The sequence below is a fragment of the Chrysemys picta genome, chromosome 10 (assembly GCF_011386835.1).
Source record: "Chrysemys picta bellii isolate R12L10 chromosome 10, ASM1138683v2, whole genome shotgun sequence".
NCBI lineage: Eukaryota > Metazoa > Chordata > Testudines > Emydidae > Chrysemys > Chrysemys picta.
The window spans coordinates 57,777,234-57,793,535 of NC_088800.1; the positions used below are offsets into that span (position 1 = coordinate 57,777,234).

The window sequence follows — 16,302 nt, forward strand, 5'->3', positions numbered from 1 at the left end:
CAGGGGGGCGTGGCCCAGGAGCAGGCTCGTGGCCAGACACCCCTCTCTGCCACCCCTCTCCCTGGAGGTGACACACACACCCCCAGAAGGAGCACAGAGCAGGGACGGAAGAAGCAACAGAAACAAAAAAACACTCAAGAGAAGCCAGTAGCAACGGCTTTATTTCTGAAAAGGGCTTCATTGTAAGAAAGGAAGCCAGCCCCTGCCCCCTCTTTAGCTGGCCCACACCGAAATGGCCTCTCACATGTGAGGAGCACGGGGCCGCAGGAACAAATTCAAGAGAGAAAAATATTTCACATTGCCTGCCTGGAACAGACAGAAGGGGGCGCTGGTGTCACCAGGGCAAGCCTGCTTCCCTAGGCCCAGGCTGAGCCCCTGTGCATCCAGGGGGTGTCCTCAGCACCCTGCAGGGAATGCGGGGTCAGGATGTCCCTGTTCTTCAGGAGCTGATCTAAGCCTCTCAGCAGGGAAGGTCTATGCTCCCCCCCCGGATCTGCTGAAAGGGAGCGCCTACTGCTACCAGCTCAGCGGACACCTGGCAACCTGCACCCAGGGCTTCCCTCAGTCCGCAGGTCACAGACACCCAGTGCCCTGGTTGCCTGGGGGGGGAGAGGAGAGGGGAGGGGGGGTGGAAGAGAAAGAAATTAGTGAGGGTGTGAGAGGACGGGGCACGGGGCAGGGAGGAAGGGGGTGAGAGTAGTTGGGAGCTGCGGGGGAGGGTAGGAAGCCAGACGAGGGGTGGGGAATGCTACATCATGACACTTGCATGCAAGATACATTCCCGCCAATCCCCCAGACCCTACTGTGATGCAGACCCTCCCGTCTCACATTTGGGTTTTGTCTTCAGCAAATCCCTATTTACAGGCTGGCAGCTGCAGCCCTAGCCCCATTCAAAGTGCAGGGAGGCAGGGGCTCTGCACAAACACAACCCATGGACTCAGAATGGGAATAGGGTGGAGTAGGGGGAGTGGCTCTTCGACAGACACCCATGGCCAGGTGCTATTTATAAGAGAACGGCCCTTCAGCTTCAGCACTGGCCTCCAGCCGCTGTGCATGATGGTCGGCACTCACTCACAGGGCACCAATCAAGAGCCAGTCTCCTGTGTGCTCCCTGCAGAGCCCCTGCCATTGCCAGCTACTACACACTTGCCCAGGTGGCACCTCAGGAAGCCAAGGCCCCGGGCCACCCATGAGAGACAGAACTCCAGCCCAGGGCCTCTGGGGACCAAAACGGAAGCAGCCCAAACACTCCGCATTGGCTGCAGTGGGAACACACGCTCATGGCTACGTGAGGCTAGTGGTCCACACACCCACATGCTCACGCACACACTTTCCACGGGCACCGACACATGGCCTTGGAATTTGGCACAAAGCGCGAGCCTGCGAGGGCTCACAATTAAAGACACAAAGCAGAGAAGTCCAGACTGGAATGTTGTATCTGGGCGAAACACAGACCAAATCCCAGCCGCACAAGGCCCTGAGACCCAGGAAGCACCAGACACATTAAAAGGCTTAGTCCATACTACACAAAACTTGAGCGAGGTACATAAAACCCAGTGACACCAGAGGGGGCTTTGTAAAATCCATCCAACCAGGGACAATGATCTACCCCAGAGATGGACTCAGATCCTACGGAGCAAGGCTCTGACTTGGAATTCTGGTCTTCAGTGTAAATCCGAGGGTGCAAAAATCTTGCCACGTGGCTTTGTGAGATTTCAGCTGCTTCCTGGAAGCAGCAAATAGATCCCTCCCAATTCTGGATTTGATCCAGAACCTGAACCACACTCGGAGGATTCAAATCCAACTCCTCGCCCTTGGGAAGGGTTTGAATTGGAGTCTCTGGGTCTAGCCCATCTCTAATATCCAATCTTCTATAGCACATATAAAAACACTTCCTTCCATAGCATTCAGCGCTGCCAGGCAGTGAACGGATTTTCTACACAACTGCATCAGCCCTTTGTACTGCCCATGGGGCGGACAAACCAGCCTAGATCAAATTAAAAATAAACCCAAACCTTCAGCTCAAACTCAACTTATCCAAAATGCTTGGTTAAATGTTCCCCATTTTCACGTTGCTTCCAGGGGTGACAAAATGCCACGAGACCCTGTTCCCATCAAATCCCAGCCCAGTTTTGCAGACTCAAGAGTTTGGGATAGTTTGTAGAAGGTTGGGAAAAACATCCAAACACGTGGGTGCATCTCCAAACCCAGCCTCCTCCCATCATGTCCCAGTGCTTCTCAGATGGCAACTATGAATCCCAAGCAAGAGCCAATCTACTCTTCCAGTGGCCTCATGTAAAAGACTACAAGCTTGACCCTGCTTGCTGTTGAGGCCCCTAAACCTCAACGGAAGGCACACAGAGCTACGGAAGAGGTGCTCGGCTCCTCACGGGATCAGGGCCTTGTTGCTCAGGGTCACCTTGGCTTAGACCATCCCTATTCCTGCAGCAGCCCATGCACTTTCTTGAAGCAGACACTGGCTATTTCATTTCTGCTGGTCTGGGGCACGATTCGTAGCATGGATAATTACAACCCAGACAAACAGAGACCAGCCAGGAGGTCCTAGCAGACGGGAGGGAGTTGGGGAGATTCCTGTTTAGGAATAAGTGCAATTCAATGTGTGCTTAGTATGGGCGGTTCAAAACCAGCCTTATGGCTGTGACGGTTGGTGGTTGACACCCCTGTTCCCAGAGTCTGCACATTTCCAGCATCCCTTAGGTCCTGCATGGCAGCTCCAGGGGCTCAGCTGGCAATAAGACCCTACTCCAGCAGGGAGCTGGATTAGCAAGAGGCAGTTTCAAGGCTGCTGAAGTCTGAGGTGACTGAGGCGCAGTCGGAACAGATGGTAACCTGGTGCTTGGAGGGAGGGGGAGTGGTGCACACCAGCCTCGCCGAGGGCCCACAAGGGCACCAGGAAGCATGCGTGGCAATAGTCCTACTCCTGAAGGCACCAATGGAGAGAACACTGCTTGGCTGAAAGGCGGGGTGGTCAGGAGTGATGGGCTCCATTCTTGCCAGTGTCACCAGAGGGGACTGGTGAAAGGAAAGGGCACCAGGCAGGGCCCTCCCTGACCTTCCCCGGGCAGGGCTTACAGACACGGGGCAGCTCAGCTGGGACAGCAGAAGCAGCAATGCGAAGAGCAGCAATTCAGGTTTCAGGGACCTGTTTACACTAGAGACAAAGGCTGAAGCTCCCCATCCCATTCCTAACATTGAGGGATACCCACCGCTTAGCAACACCGGGGCCTGGCAAAGCCGGCTTGCTGTCTGCCAGCGCCAATGCACACCATAGCTGCTTTGAACTACTGACAGGGCAGAGGGTGGGGCCCTGAGTGTAAATGATAATCAGGCCCGTGTCGCATAACCCCCTACTCAGAGCGGGCGTACAATCTGGTGGGGCCTTTTCTACACTGGGGCTCCTAACATAGATAGTGCCAGAGAACCAGGGCTAGCAACAGGCAGGAAACTGTCCCTAGCATAGACAAGGCCCCAGCCTGGCTCTTCACCAGTGCCCTGAGGAATCTCATCTGGCCGCAGGGGATTGTCCCCAAAGCAGTCTGGATAGGGCTGTCGGCAGCGCCTCTCTTCAGTCCAATACCTGGCTCTCCTCTTTAGCCTGGAAAGGAAGCAGGTGCCCTCACCATGGCTTTGCAGCTGGGAGGAGACTGTACAGTGAGGTTAGGTGGATGGTTGGGGCCACTGTTTTACATGGAAGCCAGGCGTGCAGCCGGAAATCACGGGAGGAGGCAGGGACATCAGCTAAAAGTCCTAGCAGGTCCCAATGGGGACCAGGGGCAGCCAATGCCTGGCAGTTTTTATGGATATCGTAGATTCCACTTACAAGCAATCCTGATGCTAACAACTTCTGGTTAATAGTAGTGTTTGGCCAGCTGATCCTGCCCCCTGTAATGTTAATGGGATTCCCACACTGCCAATGGCCTGCTGCTTACTGACAGCTTGGCCACGGCTGCAGGCAGGTTTGCAGGGCTGCACAGGAAGGAAGCGCTGGGGTTGCAAGGTACCTTTCCATGCGCTCTCCAGGCCGTGTCCTGCCCTGGCACCGAGGACCCTGCTCAGCATATCCCAACACTTCTTTCCCTAGCAGCACCTGCCTCCCGCTCATTGGTAACTTCCAGATAATGGCAATCAAGAGGTTGCTAATAAGCAGAATCCACTGTTGTTTCTAAGGTGCTTCCGACTTCATTAGGGAGAGGTTGGCGTGCCGGTTTCCTTCCCCAGCCTGGCTCCAGCAGAGGGTGCTTGGAGGAGCATCACCCCCAAGGACAGATGAGGGGTGGCTGAGCAGCGCCGCCGACACGGTCTGGTGCAGCGCCTCTTCCTCAAGAAGCAGCACCAATGTGCTGGCTGGACCAGGAGCCCTCCCTGAGTTGATGGCTGGAAAAGCAGAGCCCGCACTGGAATGCTGAGAAGAGAGAGACGGCCACAGGGGAGTAGGGAGACGGCAGCCTCAGGCCATCTATGACAGCAGGGAAGTCAGCAACCTCACAACAGGGCTTCCGCCGTCCGGCTCTGGAACCGATCTGGGGTCTCTTTTATTGGGGAGGGAGGGAACGACATTCTGAAGGACGACAGTAGAGTTTAGGCGTCTCAAGGCAGGTTAGGTGGGTGGTGTTGTCCCCAAGTCATGGGGGGAAGGAATCGGGGCTCTGCGGCTGTCCGATGGGCTTGGCCCAAGGGTAGCTATTACTCAGCATTGGCGCGTTCCCTCAGTGCTGGCAGCGTCAGCATTTCCGGAGCGGATTTCTTCCGGGCCCTGTCCTTGGGTGCGCTGAGGAATTCTGGGGGGTCGCCGCTCAGTGGCGTGGAGGGGGCACTGGCAGGGGCGCTGTGAGTGGCCGAGGGCTGCCCCACCTCGCTGATGGAAATGGAGGGCGTTACCCTGCCGATGATCTCGTTGGTGGCTTCCTGAGTTTCCCTCTCATACTGGCGCACCTCGTCCATCGTCATCTCTGCCAAGAGCAAAGAGAAATAGAGTTCACAGCCCGTCCGAGAGAAGCAGAGGGGGTGGCACCTGCTCCCTTCGCTCTCCGAGTGCCAGGCAAAAACCAGCTTCTGCCTCCACAGCCAGAGTAACTAAGGGTGGCCTCTTCCTCTTAAGCCTCTGTCAAGTTCAGGGCCAGCTGTCCCATAAACCTGGGTTTGCTGAGGATAAGGCTGCTCAAGGTAATTTCTGCCATCTGTGGAACAATCTTAGAGGTCCCCAAACTGTGGGACACCCCCCTAACATTTGGGGGCACGGCTGGGGCCCCGGCCAGCCCCCAGAGGGGGCAGGGAGGGAGCACCAGCCAGTTCTGCTCCTGGCCCTGGCTGCCAGCCCCACGCCCGCCCCCAGCTGTGGCCCCAGCCTTGGCCCTCTTACCTCGGTCCGGGGGGGGGGGGGGGGGAGGGGCGCATAGACAGGGGTTAGGGGGGGCACGGGGTAAAGTTTGGGGACCACTGCTCTATCTATAACCCAATCTAATCCCACCCCGTCCCACAGAGGCTGGATGAGGCCATAGAGAGCAAACTATGGCCCAAAAGGGCTGTAAAAAGGGCAGGGCCGGCTCTAGGATTTTTGCCGCCCAAAGCAAAAACAATTTTGGCCGCCCCCCCACTTCTTTAATTACCCCACCCCCGGTCCCGCCTCAACTCCGCCCCTTCCCCAAATCCCCAGCCCTGCCTCCTCCCCCAGGCTCTCAAGCCTAGGAGGGAGGGAATGGGAGAATCGGCGCCGCGCCGCGGCCACTCGGAGTCTCCCCCTCCCTCCCAAGTTTGAGAGCCTGGGAGGGAGGGGGAGACTCCGAGTGGCCGTGGCGCGGGCGCCGCTTCTCCCCCTCCCTCCCAGGCGCCCAAGTCTGGGAGGGAGGGGGAGCAGCGGCGCGCGAAACGGCCGCTCGGGATCTCCCCCTCCCTCCCAGGTTTGAGAGCCTGGGAGGGAGGGGGAGACCCTGAGCCGCCGCAGAGCGCGAAACAGCTGATTCGCACGCCGCTGCTCCCCATCCCTCCCAGGCTTGAGAGCCTGGGAGGGAGGGCGAGTAGCGGCGCGCGCATCAGCTGCTTCGCGCGCCGTGGCAGCAGCAGCGGAGGTGAGCTAGGGCGGCCAGGGCACATTTTTAGGGGCGGCATTCTGGCGCCGGCCATGCTGCCCCTAAAAATGTGCCACCCCAAGCACCAGCTTGTTTTGCTGGTGCCTAGAGCCGGCCCTGTAAAAGGGAGCCACAGCCAGGATAAGGTGGTTGAAGCCCTCTGCTATTCCCCAGAGGGGCGCACTTTTTCAACCTAAGCAACAATCGTTTCCCTGAGGTCTCTGACTCGTCCATAGCACGGCCCTCACCGTAAGAGAAGTTGCCCCAGCAACACCTCCCCTCCCATGAAGCCGAGGGATGTGGGAGTCGACTCAGCCATGACCACCACAGGGCAGCTCCTGTACATGGTTGGATCTACAGAGCCAGCAGGTGAACAGACTTGCTTCTTGCGCAAGCCAGCTGTGTCAGGTCCAGCAAACAGCCTGGGGACTTCCTGCGTACCTCTGCCACGGGCTGTGCCATGAGCCAGGGCCCAGGTTTCCATTCTGGGCTGTTATCTTGTGAGGGTCTAATACTGGAATAGCAGGGGACGTAGGTCGGGGCGAGGTGCATCGGCAGAGCTGTATTGGGGAAGCTGGCACAGCCTCTGCTCTGCCTACCCTGCAGTCAGCCTCTCCCTCTTCCACAAGTATTAACTAAATACTCAGCTGACGGATCCAAGTTAAGGGCTGGGCTGATCCAGACTCTCACAGGAGGTGCGCAAGGCACCTGGCTGGTACTGGGAAATCCAACTCATTCACCAAGAGCTCGCAGAGCTTCTAGTGCTCATTGGTCAAATTCCTCTGGCTGAATCCACCCACCCCAGGAAAGGGAAGGGCAAGGGGACCCAAGCAAGCATTTCCAAAAAAGCAGGTGGCCATGCTGCCCGCTCAGAATCCAGGACACCGGGGGGAGATGCCAACGGAAGAGACTGCATGAGTTATGAATGGGAAACAGGACTCTGGTGCAGTTGTGAATGTGTCCCTCTGAAACCAACAGCTTCGGAAGGTGGGCGGGCGGGGGGAGGGCACCGTGTGTGAGGATAATCTCCAGGGAACTGGGGTGTAGGTGTGTGCGTGCAATCTGCCCAGAGGTGAATACGTGGGGGTGTCCAATCTCCATGGGGCTGGGTGTGGGAAGGGAACTCTGTGCCTAGTTTGCCAGTGAAGAGCCCCAGCAGAGCAGAAGGAAAGCCCTGGCCTGATGAAGACATGGCAGCATAACCAAACACAGGAAAGGACAGTCTCACAGCCCCAAGCACCTGCCGCTCCCCTCCCCACGGCCGCTAGGTCTGAGCACTCCCTGCTCACGGATGATCAACTCTAAAGAGCATTGGCACAGGAGAGGGCCTGCCAGGCCACCCAGCTCCAACTCCTCACCCCACGTTAGCACTGGGGGCCCACAATGACACGCAGCTCTGCCCGACAGCTGGTTTCAGACTGACAATCAGAGAAGGAGCTGCTCCCGTGCCAAGCCCTACCGCACAGAGGTGGGGCTGGGAGGAAACCTGAACAACAACGGCTGCAAGAACTGGAGAAAGAGAGAAAACAAAAAGGAACATACATACAAAGGAAAGTCCCGGGTGGGAAGCTAGGGGTCCTGGCTTCCAAACTTTTGGTTTGTGGCCACTTGCATCTGAGTCTCGAAGGTGCGAACCTCTTCCAGGGGCATGTCTGTAACATGCAGAGACCCTCTCACTGCTCGGTTAGCAAGAAGAGCGCCTCCGGGAGCTCCTCACACATCCAACCCAGGGCGCGGCAATGGGGCCAGCTGGCCCAACAGCCAAGACACTTCTCAAGAAGGGAACCCCCAGACAGTCACAGATGCATCCAGCTGGCTATCACTTGGGTCTCTATGCTGGATGTATGTACACATGCACACACAGGCACACAGACACGTGCACACACACACACCATCACTTGTGTCTGCAGTCTGGATGTACACCCCCACCCGCACATACAATGCATGTCTCCATTCTGAGTGCGCACACACACACACCGCTTGAGTCTCCACTCTGTCTTTGCGTGCGCACACACACACACACAAACACACACCCTCTGTGTACCCATCACTTGTGTATCTATTCTGGATGTATACGTATACAACGTACCCATCACTTATATCTCCATTCTGGATACACGCACATGCATTTTGTGTTTGCGTATGTGCATGTTTCCATTCTGAGTGTGCATGCACACATCACTTGAGTCTCCAGTCTGTCTTTGCAGGCACCCCCACCCCCACCTCTGTACCCATCACTTGTGTCTCCATACTGGATGCCCCCTCCCCCATCCTATTCAGAAAATGCTGCGCACTGCCCCTCCAGAAGATGCATGCTCTCCCCAGTGCAATATCCCCCTATATGAACACACACATACACACACACACACACACTGCATTCAGGCCAAGGTCTGGCTGAAAGACATAGCCAGACACCCTCTGCCATGTGCCCTGCACCTATGCTCTGCACACACAGCTTATAACGCTTTGCTTGTAACGTGGTTGGGACCAAGGCGATGGTGGGAGTGATGAGACAGACTCCAGCCCATGCATCTGTCACACTGGGATTCCAGGGGGGGGCCATGTCACTGTCCCTCTTACTAACATCTCCATCTGGCTGGCCAACCTGCTCAGGCCAGGCTCCTCCTTAGCCAATGCCTCCCTCTTCCTCCACCAGGAACTCAGGACATATCACACAGCTTCGCTCTCTCTAAGTGCAAACACACACACACAGTCACTCTCTCTCCACTTGCTGCACGCTTAGGCATTCTCTGCCAGACGCTCATGAAGAGGCATAACACAGAGAACCCAGCACAAAGCAAGTCACAGAAACAAACGTGCATAGGACAGAGAGACATTTGGACAGACTTCAACAGGCTGCCACCAGGAAAGTGAGAGGGAGAAGAAAGACCCTCCCCTTTCAAGGCACCTGCTTCACAAGCGGACACCCCAGTGCCCCCAAAGACCAGCCAATCCCATCCACATAATGGGATGCAGCTCCACTCCACATCACCCCGCAGCCAAGCTAAACTTCCTTTGCCGAACCTCAGGCTGACCCCAAGAGCCGCTGAAGAGCCCCCAGCCTCAGGGAGCCCAGGAGCCAGATGGATGGCAGCCCTGGATGGTGCCTAGCCTCTGCTGTGATCACCCAGGCTGTGAGCTGGAGAGATGGTGCCCTGCACAGTCAGCACAGTTCAGACCCGCGAGAGCAGCAGACAGGGGCTGAGTTGTTAGTACTGTTACCCAGGAGACCGATCGGTAACCCTGCCCCGAAAGACTGAAGGGGAAGGAAAAGAAAGCACCAGCAAATTGCATAGCTATCGTTTCGCAGACTAGACCTCTCTGCTGGGCAGAGACCTTGAACCACCAGCTCTGGCCAGTTAAAGCATCACCTTCCAAGCCCAGTGCAAACACCAGCAACCTCCAAGGGGCCCAACACACGCCCCTCCCTCCCTGTGCAGTGGTTGAAGGGTTTCTCCAGTCCCAGCCTCTCCCAGCAGGAGGCACTGTAGGGAATGGTGTGGGAGTACTGGCTATGGGGGAGTTCCCACGTCCTCCGGTAGGAGCTCTGATATTGGGGTGATTTCCTTCTGCCTGGACTTAACGTAGGAACACCAGCTGCAGGGCACTCCCAGGTCCTCCAGTCTCATGCGCTCCTAGAAGCAGTCGCCATAGGCAATGGCCTAGCAGCGCTGGCTGGGTGAGCTCACGGCAAGGTCAGCCGCACTCTCTCCGAGTGGAAGTTCCTGTAGGGAATGGGGTAGGAGCTCTGGAGAGATTTCCCACCTACTCCAGTCCTAATGTCTCTTCTGCTGGTGTCACAGCCACTGCTCCCTTCCTGCTTTGTGATCGCCTGGGTCATTGGGAAGCAGCTCATTCTGCTCCTGGGCTAGCCCTCCCCATCTCCTTACTGCGGGGGGTCTGCCCTCCCCTTCCCCACGGAGATCCCCTCGCGCCAGCCTTGACCCCTGCCCAGATAGTGACACAATTTATCCAGCAGCGTCCTCCATCTGCTCACCAAAGAGAGCACCCTGCAGAGGGCCCTTTCTGGGGCCCCCTCTCTGGCCAACTTGGATTGCGCCTGGCCTCCGGGCAAGCAGTGACTGTCCACGGGGCAGATGCCACAAGGACACAGTGACAGGAACAGCTTCTTCTGCAAATCCCAAGAAGAGAGGGGTGCCGGCAGGCCCAGAGAGAAGGGAAGATCTAACTGGCTCTGGCTGCATGTGCTGGCTGTGGGCCCCTCTCTGGCAGGATTCCCCGGGAGTTTCCAAGAGAACTGGGGAGACGGGCTGGCTCAGCTAATTCAGAACCACTGGGTTGTTTCCCTTCTCAATACCTCTTCCCCCATGGAGCACCAGGGGGCAGTAGAGCCCAGCACACAGCAGCCCAGCGCAAGCACTGTTTTGCTCCCTCCCTCTGTGCCCAATCCCTCTGTCCAGACACAGCCTTTCCCTTGCTCCACCCCCGTGACTCGGTCCTGCTGCGTGAATAGCTTTCTGTTTCTGGCGCTGGCTTCTCTGTGGCCAGGCCTGCCCAGGCGATGCCCTGAGCTGGGCGTCAAAGCCCATAATGCTTTCAGCACTGGGGGTGGAACACAGTTGTATCTCTGCCAGCCCTGCCGAAGAGCAGCCCTCAGGTGTCAACCCACAGCTCCATCCCTGAGGTAGCCACAGCCCGAAACACAGAGTGGCTTGCAGGCTGGCTGAGGGAGCAGACCGGGGGCTCCAGAGTCTTCTGGCTGGGAGCAGAGGTTATTCCTGATCCTACCTGGGCACATCTCCTGCTGTCCCACCTCAGTACCCCGAACATAATGCCAACCCCAGGTTAGCCCCCCAGCACTGCGTGGCTGCCGCCAGCTGGACATGCAGTGAAGGACTCCGGGAGGGGGGCGGGGGGGGGGGGTGAGAGCAGTGCAGCTGTGCCAGCCAGAAGGGAAAGGGCTTGTGTGGGACTGGAGGGGAGGTGCAGGTGTAGGGGGCTCAGAAGTTGATTCAGTGAAATGAAAAGCCCCAGCAACAATGAGACTCAGAGGTAAAGCCAGGAAGCGGGTGTATCAGCTCCGGGAGGGGGAAGGGGGGAGTTAGTGGGGTTAGCAAAGGGGACAGGACTCTGCCCCTTTGAGATGAGCTCTAAAGCATTTTTATGTTCAACAGTCGCTGACACCCTGAGGGGGGTAGGGGAGCCCCTTGTCTCTGCTTCCCGGACCACAGCAGCAACGCTTCACAATCTACAGGGCCACGTTCAGCCCTGGAGGAAGCGCCAACTTTCCCTGGGGCATGAGATGGGTCACATGCCTTTATCGGTGGGAGGGACTGACTCCCAGCAGAGCGCTGGCAGTGACCCTGCCATGGGCAGCTCTGCTCCCAGCACCAGGAGAGTGCTCACACTGGTGCTTTGCCTGCATTAGATGGAGCCAGGAGCAGAGACAGAGGGCACCTGTAAGGGCAGGAGCTGGCTCCATGCTCCCCCAGGCCTGGGGAAAGTGGGTTTGCCTTGGGAAGGGACGAGCATTCTGATGGCTGGGCCCCACGTTCCAATGTGAACGACCCCTTTCACTGTGGCAGGGAGTGTCTGCTGGGAAACCCTGGCACTGTAGCCCAGACCAGACATAGGGCAAGGACCAGGGCTGGGGGGTGGAAGGGAGGGGGATCCCCAGAGACCAGGCAGGAGGCTCCTGCAGCTCCACTGCACAGTGGGTTTCATCTACCGCCATAGCAATATTGCTGTAGGCTCACTCACCGCACCACTCGTCTATCCAGGCGAAGGCCTGCCGGTGTCCTATCAACAGGATGTCCCGGATCACCTGCAACCACAGCACAGTTATATCCCAGCAGGCACTGCCAGGGTTCTCCCCAACCTCAGATCCCTCTGCTCTGAGCCCTGAGTCCCACTTGCCCTGCCAAAGGTGGGCAGAGTCCTGGAACGGACTGCTTTGAATTAGCCCCGAAATCTCCTCATGGCAGAGAGCAGGCGGCCCCTCCAGAGAGAAGAAGTAGGGTCTGTCATGCTGAGCTCCTGCCCTCAGCAGCAAGAGCCTGTGCCTCCTCTCAGTGCGCAGGGCTGGGGCTACAGCCGGCATCCAGATACAATATGATACATGGTAAGAAATCTGTGGCCATGCAGGACTTCACAGCTGTCAATGGGCTCTGCAGCCCATGTCCACCTGGAACATACCTGCAACAGTGGGGACAAGACTCCCGCCCTCCTGCACCAAAAGCACAGGTCACTTGAGCTCAAGGAGAATCTCCAGTAAGGGTTAGCAGTATAGGGGCTATGACACACAATTGAGAGGTTCCGGTTCCATCTAGTAGAAGGCAGTGGTACATCTGTATGTATGCTTGTGTGTACATCCACAAGTATGCACACTCATTCTTTAACCAGCTCATTAAAACATAGCCACAGCCAACAGGGTCTATTTATAATCCCAGATCAGGTGCTAAAGACTGCAGAGTTCTCAAGTTTTCGCATGGGTTGAGCATGTGCTCAGCTAGGCCTGGAGATGCGGTGCTCTAGGGGTCTCTCCTGCCACCAGGCAATGAGCTGTGTGGGCCTGACCCCGCCTTGTCAGACAGAGTCCCTGGCTGGAACATGGGAATGTTAGGATCTTGCTGCCTCTCCCCCCCGCAGTGCCTGGGGACCCAGAGGTCTTGTCTCATTGGAGGGGCAGAAGCACCCAACCCACAATGCCAGACTGCCATGCACTCACCTTGTGGACAAACTGCTCCACTCGTGTCTGCAGCCCCCACACCTCGAACTTGACCGTGACCAGTTTGTAGGAGCACATGATGGGCTTGGTGTGCTCCTGCCAGCCTTCTCTCAGGGGCCCCCGGCCCGTCTTCACTGAGCTGAAATATCGTGGGTCCTGCCGTGGAGAGGGACAGAAGGGGGCGGCTCAGCATGCCAAGTCTGGATGCCAATCACAATTAGAAAGGAACTAGCCCAACCCCATGGCCTGTGGGTGTTTCAATGCTCTATTTCGTTCCAGCCCCAGAGTTGGTCTCCTTCCCACTTAGAACAGCTCACAGTTAATAGTGGTGGTCAAGAACATCTGGCCCAGGCCTCACTGATACTGGACCTCCCAGCTGAGGATAATGTACGAATGGGCAGGAACATGGATAGGCAGGGGCAGGCACAGGCCGGGTGGGAGGGCCGAGGGGGCCAGAACAGGCCAGGCAGTGCAGGAGCAGGTTTGTAGAGGAACAGCTGTCTGGTTGGGCAGGCAGGTGTGGGCACAGGGGTAGGCTGGCGGGTTGGTGTGAGGCCCTGTAGGTGTGTGTTCGAAGCAGTGCCCAGGGTGGGTGGGAGCGTAAGGATGTGCTGGCAACACCTATGCATGTCCTGCTCACTCCCTGTTCTCCTCCTGGGCTGGCATTACCTCTGGGCTCTGGTAATAGCGCTCAGGAATCTCGTCAAAGGCGATGTCCAGGAACGTGACCTCATGATCGCCCAGGATTTTGTCACTGAGGAAGATCTGGTGGTGGAAGGGAAAGGGTAAGAAACACACCCTCTTCAGCTGGCCCTGAGCACCCGCTCGCACCCACCCAGTGCCAATACACATTTGCAGGGAAATGGGCCCTAGAACTAGCTCTGTGATGGGCAAGAGCCATTCCCAGCTGGGAGGGCTCCTGAAAGCTCCTTCAAGATGGCTGGAGGATAGTTAACGTGACTCCAGTTTTTAGAAAAGGCTCCAGGGCGATCCTGGCAATTACAGGCTAGTAAGCCTAACTTCAGTACCAGGAAAGTGGTTGAAACTATAGTAAAGAACAGAATTATCAGACACATAAATGAACACGATTTGTTGGGGAAAAGTCATCATGGCTTGTGTAAAGGGAAATCATGCCTCATCAGTCTATTAGAATTCTTTGTGGAAGTCAACAAACATGTGGACAAGAACCCCCACCAAAGGCTCTTAAGCAAAGTAAACAGTCATGGCAGAAGAGGGAAGGTCCTCTCATGGATTGGTAACTGGTTAACAGATAGGACACAAAGTGTCGGAATATATGGTCAGTTTTCAGAAAAGAGAGAGGTAAATAGTGGTTCTTCCCAGAGAGCTGTAGTGGGACCAGTGCTGTTCAACATATTCATAAATGGTTTGGAAAAAGCGGTAATCAGTGACGTGGCAAAATTTGTAGATGATACAAAATTACTCAAGACAGTTAAGTCCAAAGCAGACTGCAAAGAATTACAAAGGAATCTCACAAAACTGGGTGACTGGGCAACTAAATGGCAGATGAAATTCAATGTTGATAAGTGCAAAGTAATGCACATTGGAAAACATAATCTCAACTATACATACAAAATGATGAGGTGTAAATTAACTATTACCACTCAAGAAAGAGATCTTGGAGTCATTGTGGATAGTTCTCTGAAAACATCCACTCAATGTGCAGCAGCAGCCAAAAAAGCAAACCGAATGTTAGGCACCATTAGAAAAGGGATACGTAATAAGAGAGAAAATATGATAATGCTACCATAGAAATCTATGGTATGTCCACATCTTGAATACTGTGGGCAGTTCTGGTTACTTCCATCTCAAAAAAAAAAAAAATCGTAGAATTGGAAAAGGTACAGACAGAGAAGGCAAACAAAAAGGATCAAGGGCGTGGAACAGCTTCTGTATGAGAAGTTAAAAAGACTGCGAAAAGAGATGACTAAGAGGTCTATAAAATCATGACTGGGGTGAAGAAAGTGAACAAGGAAGTGTTATTTACTCCTTCCCATAACACAAGAACCTGAGGTCACCCAATTAAATGAATAGGCAGCAGTTTAAAACAAACAAAAAGGAAGTACTTCTTCGCACAATGCACAGTCAGCCTGTGGAACTTGTTGCCAGGGGATGTTCTGAAGGTCAAAACTATAACGGGGTTTGACAAACCTATTCTCTGAAGCACCTGCATTGGCCACTGTCGGAGGACAGAAGCCTGGGCTAGATGGACCCAGCATGGCCGTTCTTATGTTCAGACTCACTCCAAAGAGATGCTGCCAACAGAGTGACGCCTGGGATCTGAGCAATGTCCTCAGTCATGTGTGGCACACCCACACCAGCCCCAAGGAGCCTGCTGCCTAGGCAACTGGACTGGAAGCTCTGGCCTCCTCTAGGAGATGCAGCACGCCTCCTGGGCATACACGGGAGCTCACACACACACCTAGTGGAAGGGGGTCATTGGAGTGGTGCGGGGCTGCATACCACTGCCCCATGCAATAGAGGAAAGGAGCCCAAGAGCCTCACCCCACAGCGTCCCCTTCAGCAGCCAAGCCACAGGCACTGGGCGGGTCTGGGCTAGGAATGGCTGGTTCCAATGGAGTTCAGCAAATATGGTAGAGGAGTGGTAGAGCGTGTGGGGTGTGTGTTTGAGCCACTTACATTCGCATTGTCTCCACAGTTATCCTCGTACTTGGTCTCAATATAAATGGAGAACTTTGGCAGGAAGGAGCACTGCAGAGAGAGGGACAAGCCATTACGAGCCAGCCTGGAGAACATCACCCAACGCTAGCTAGGCCAGCGCAGGGTCAAGTCCTCCCCCCCAGTGAACCCCATGTCAGACCCACTTATCATCAGAGGCTCTCATCAGATTGCTTGTCGGGGCAATTCCCAGGGCACTAAAGCCCCCTACCTAACCAGGCACAGCATGGGCAGTGCCAGTGCCCCCCACGCTGCCCAGCTCATTGGCCTGCTTGTGTCTGCCCTGGAGGGAGCCGATCTAGCGAGGAGGGTTAGCGCAGTCTCAACGCAGTCTCCCTGAGCCCTGGGAGTGAATGATGCCCAGGCAGGAGGGGAGCTAGGATGGCATGCGTGTGACGGCAGTGGGGCACAAAGGGAGCTGACGTCAGCAAGTGGCAAGATACACCTTGTGACAGTATACAGGACCCACCCAGTGTCTGTCAGGGAAGGGATTAACCCTCTCCCTCAGGCTGGAGGCAGAACCACCCTGAGTTGCCCTCAGGGCAGGGATTGGCAGGGTGGTGGGGCGGGGCCAGCTGTGGGGCCATCTACCCCAGGCGCACTGTAAGTGTGATGGATGGAGAAAGGGAGCGGTGGGGCCTGAGTCTAGCAGTACAAGAGGGGCTGGTGCTTTGCCCTCTGAGCTGCCAGTCAGGAAAATAATGGGGCTGCTCTGAATTTGCTCTCCCACACGCTCCTCCCACCCCCCCGCACCTCAGCCATGCCTAGCAGGAGGCAGGGCCATGCCAACCAGCAGCTCCATGGCGAGCCCAGCGGGGGTGCTGGGAACGG

The 16,302-nt window shown here is 56.1% G+C and overlaps 1 protein-coding gene across 2 annotated transcripts; it reads right to left on the reverse strand.

The window, feature by feature from the left end:
- Positions 1-143: 143 nt before the first annotated feature.
- On the reverse strand, positions 144-15,564 carry LOC101947445 (cytoplasmic phosphatidylinositol transfer protein 1-like). Of its 2 annotated transcripts, XM_065558767.1 has the most exons (6): positions 15,433-15,564; positions 13,444-13,539; positions 12,775-12,930; positions 11,808-11,871; positions 7,629-7,738; positions 4,830-4,970 (listed from the first exon to the last, which is right to left on the reverse strand). In XM_065558767.1, exons 1-5 carry the CDS (start codon positions 15,547-15,549, stop codon positions 7,656-7,658), a joined length of 516 nt encoding a protein of 171 aa, XP_065414839.1. In that variant the 5' UTR covers positions 15,550-15,564; the 3' UTR covers positions 4,830-4,970; positions 7,629-7,655. The 2 variants fall into 2 exon arrangements, with proteins under 2 accessions (XP_065414838.1, XP_065414839.1); XM_065558766.1 differs by lacking the exon at positions 7,629-7,738 and having other exon boundaries at positions 144-4,970.
- Positions 15,565-16,302: the final 738 nt, after the last annotated feature.

Excerpts from the sequence above, each read along its gene's own strand:
- LOC101947445 (XM_065558766.1), bottom strand. The coding sequence starts at position 15,549 with ATGTTCTCCAGGCTGGCTCGTAATGGCTTGTCCCTCTCTCTGCAGTGC. Across the intron at positions 13,540-15,432 it reads ACTGTGGAGACAATGCGAAT|ATCTTCCTCAGTGACAAAAT; the intron begins GTAAGTGGCTCA and ends TTCCACCACCAG. Across the intron at positions 11,872-12,774 it reads TGGAGCAGTTTGTCCACAAG|GTGATCCGGGACATCCTGTT; the intron begins GTGAGTGCATGG and ends CTGTGGTTGCAG.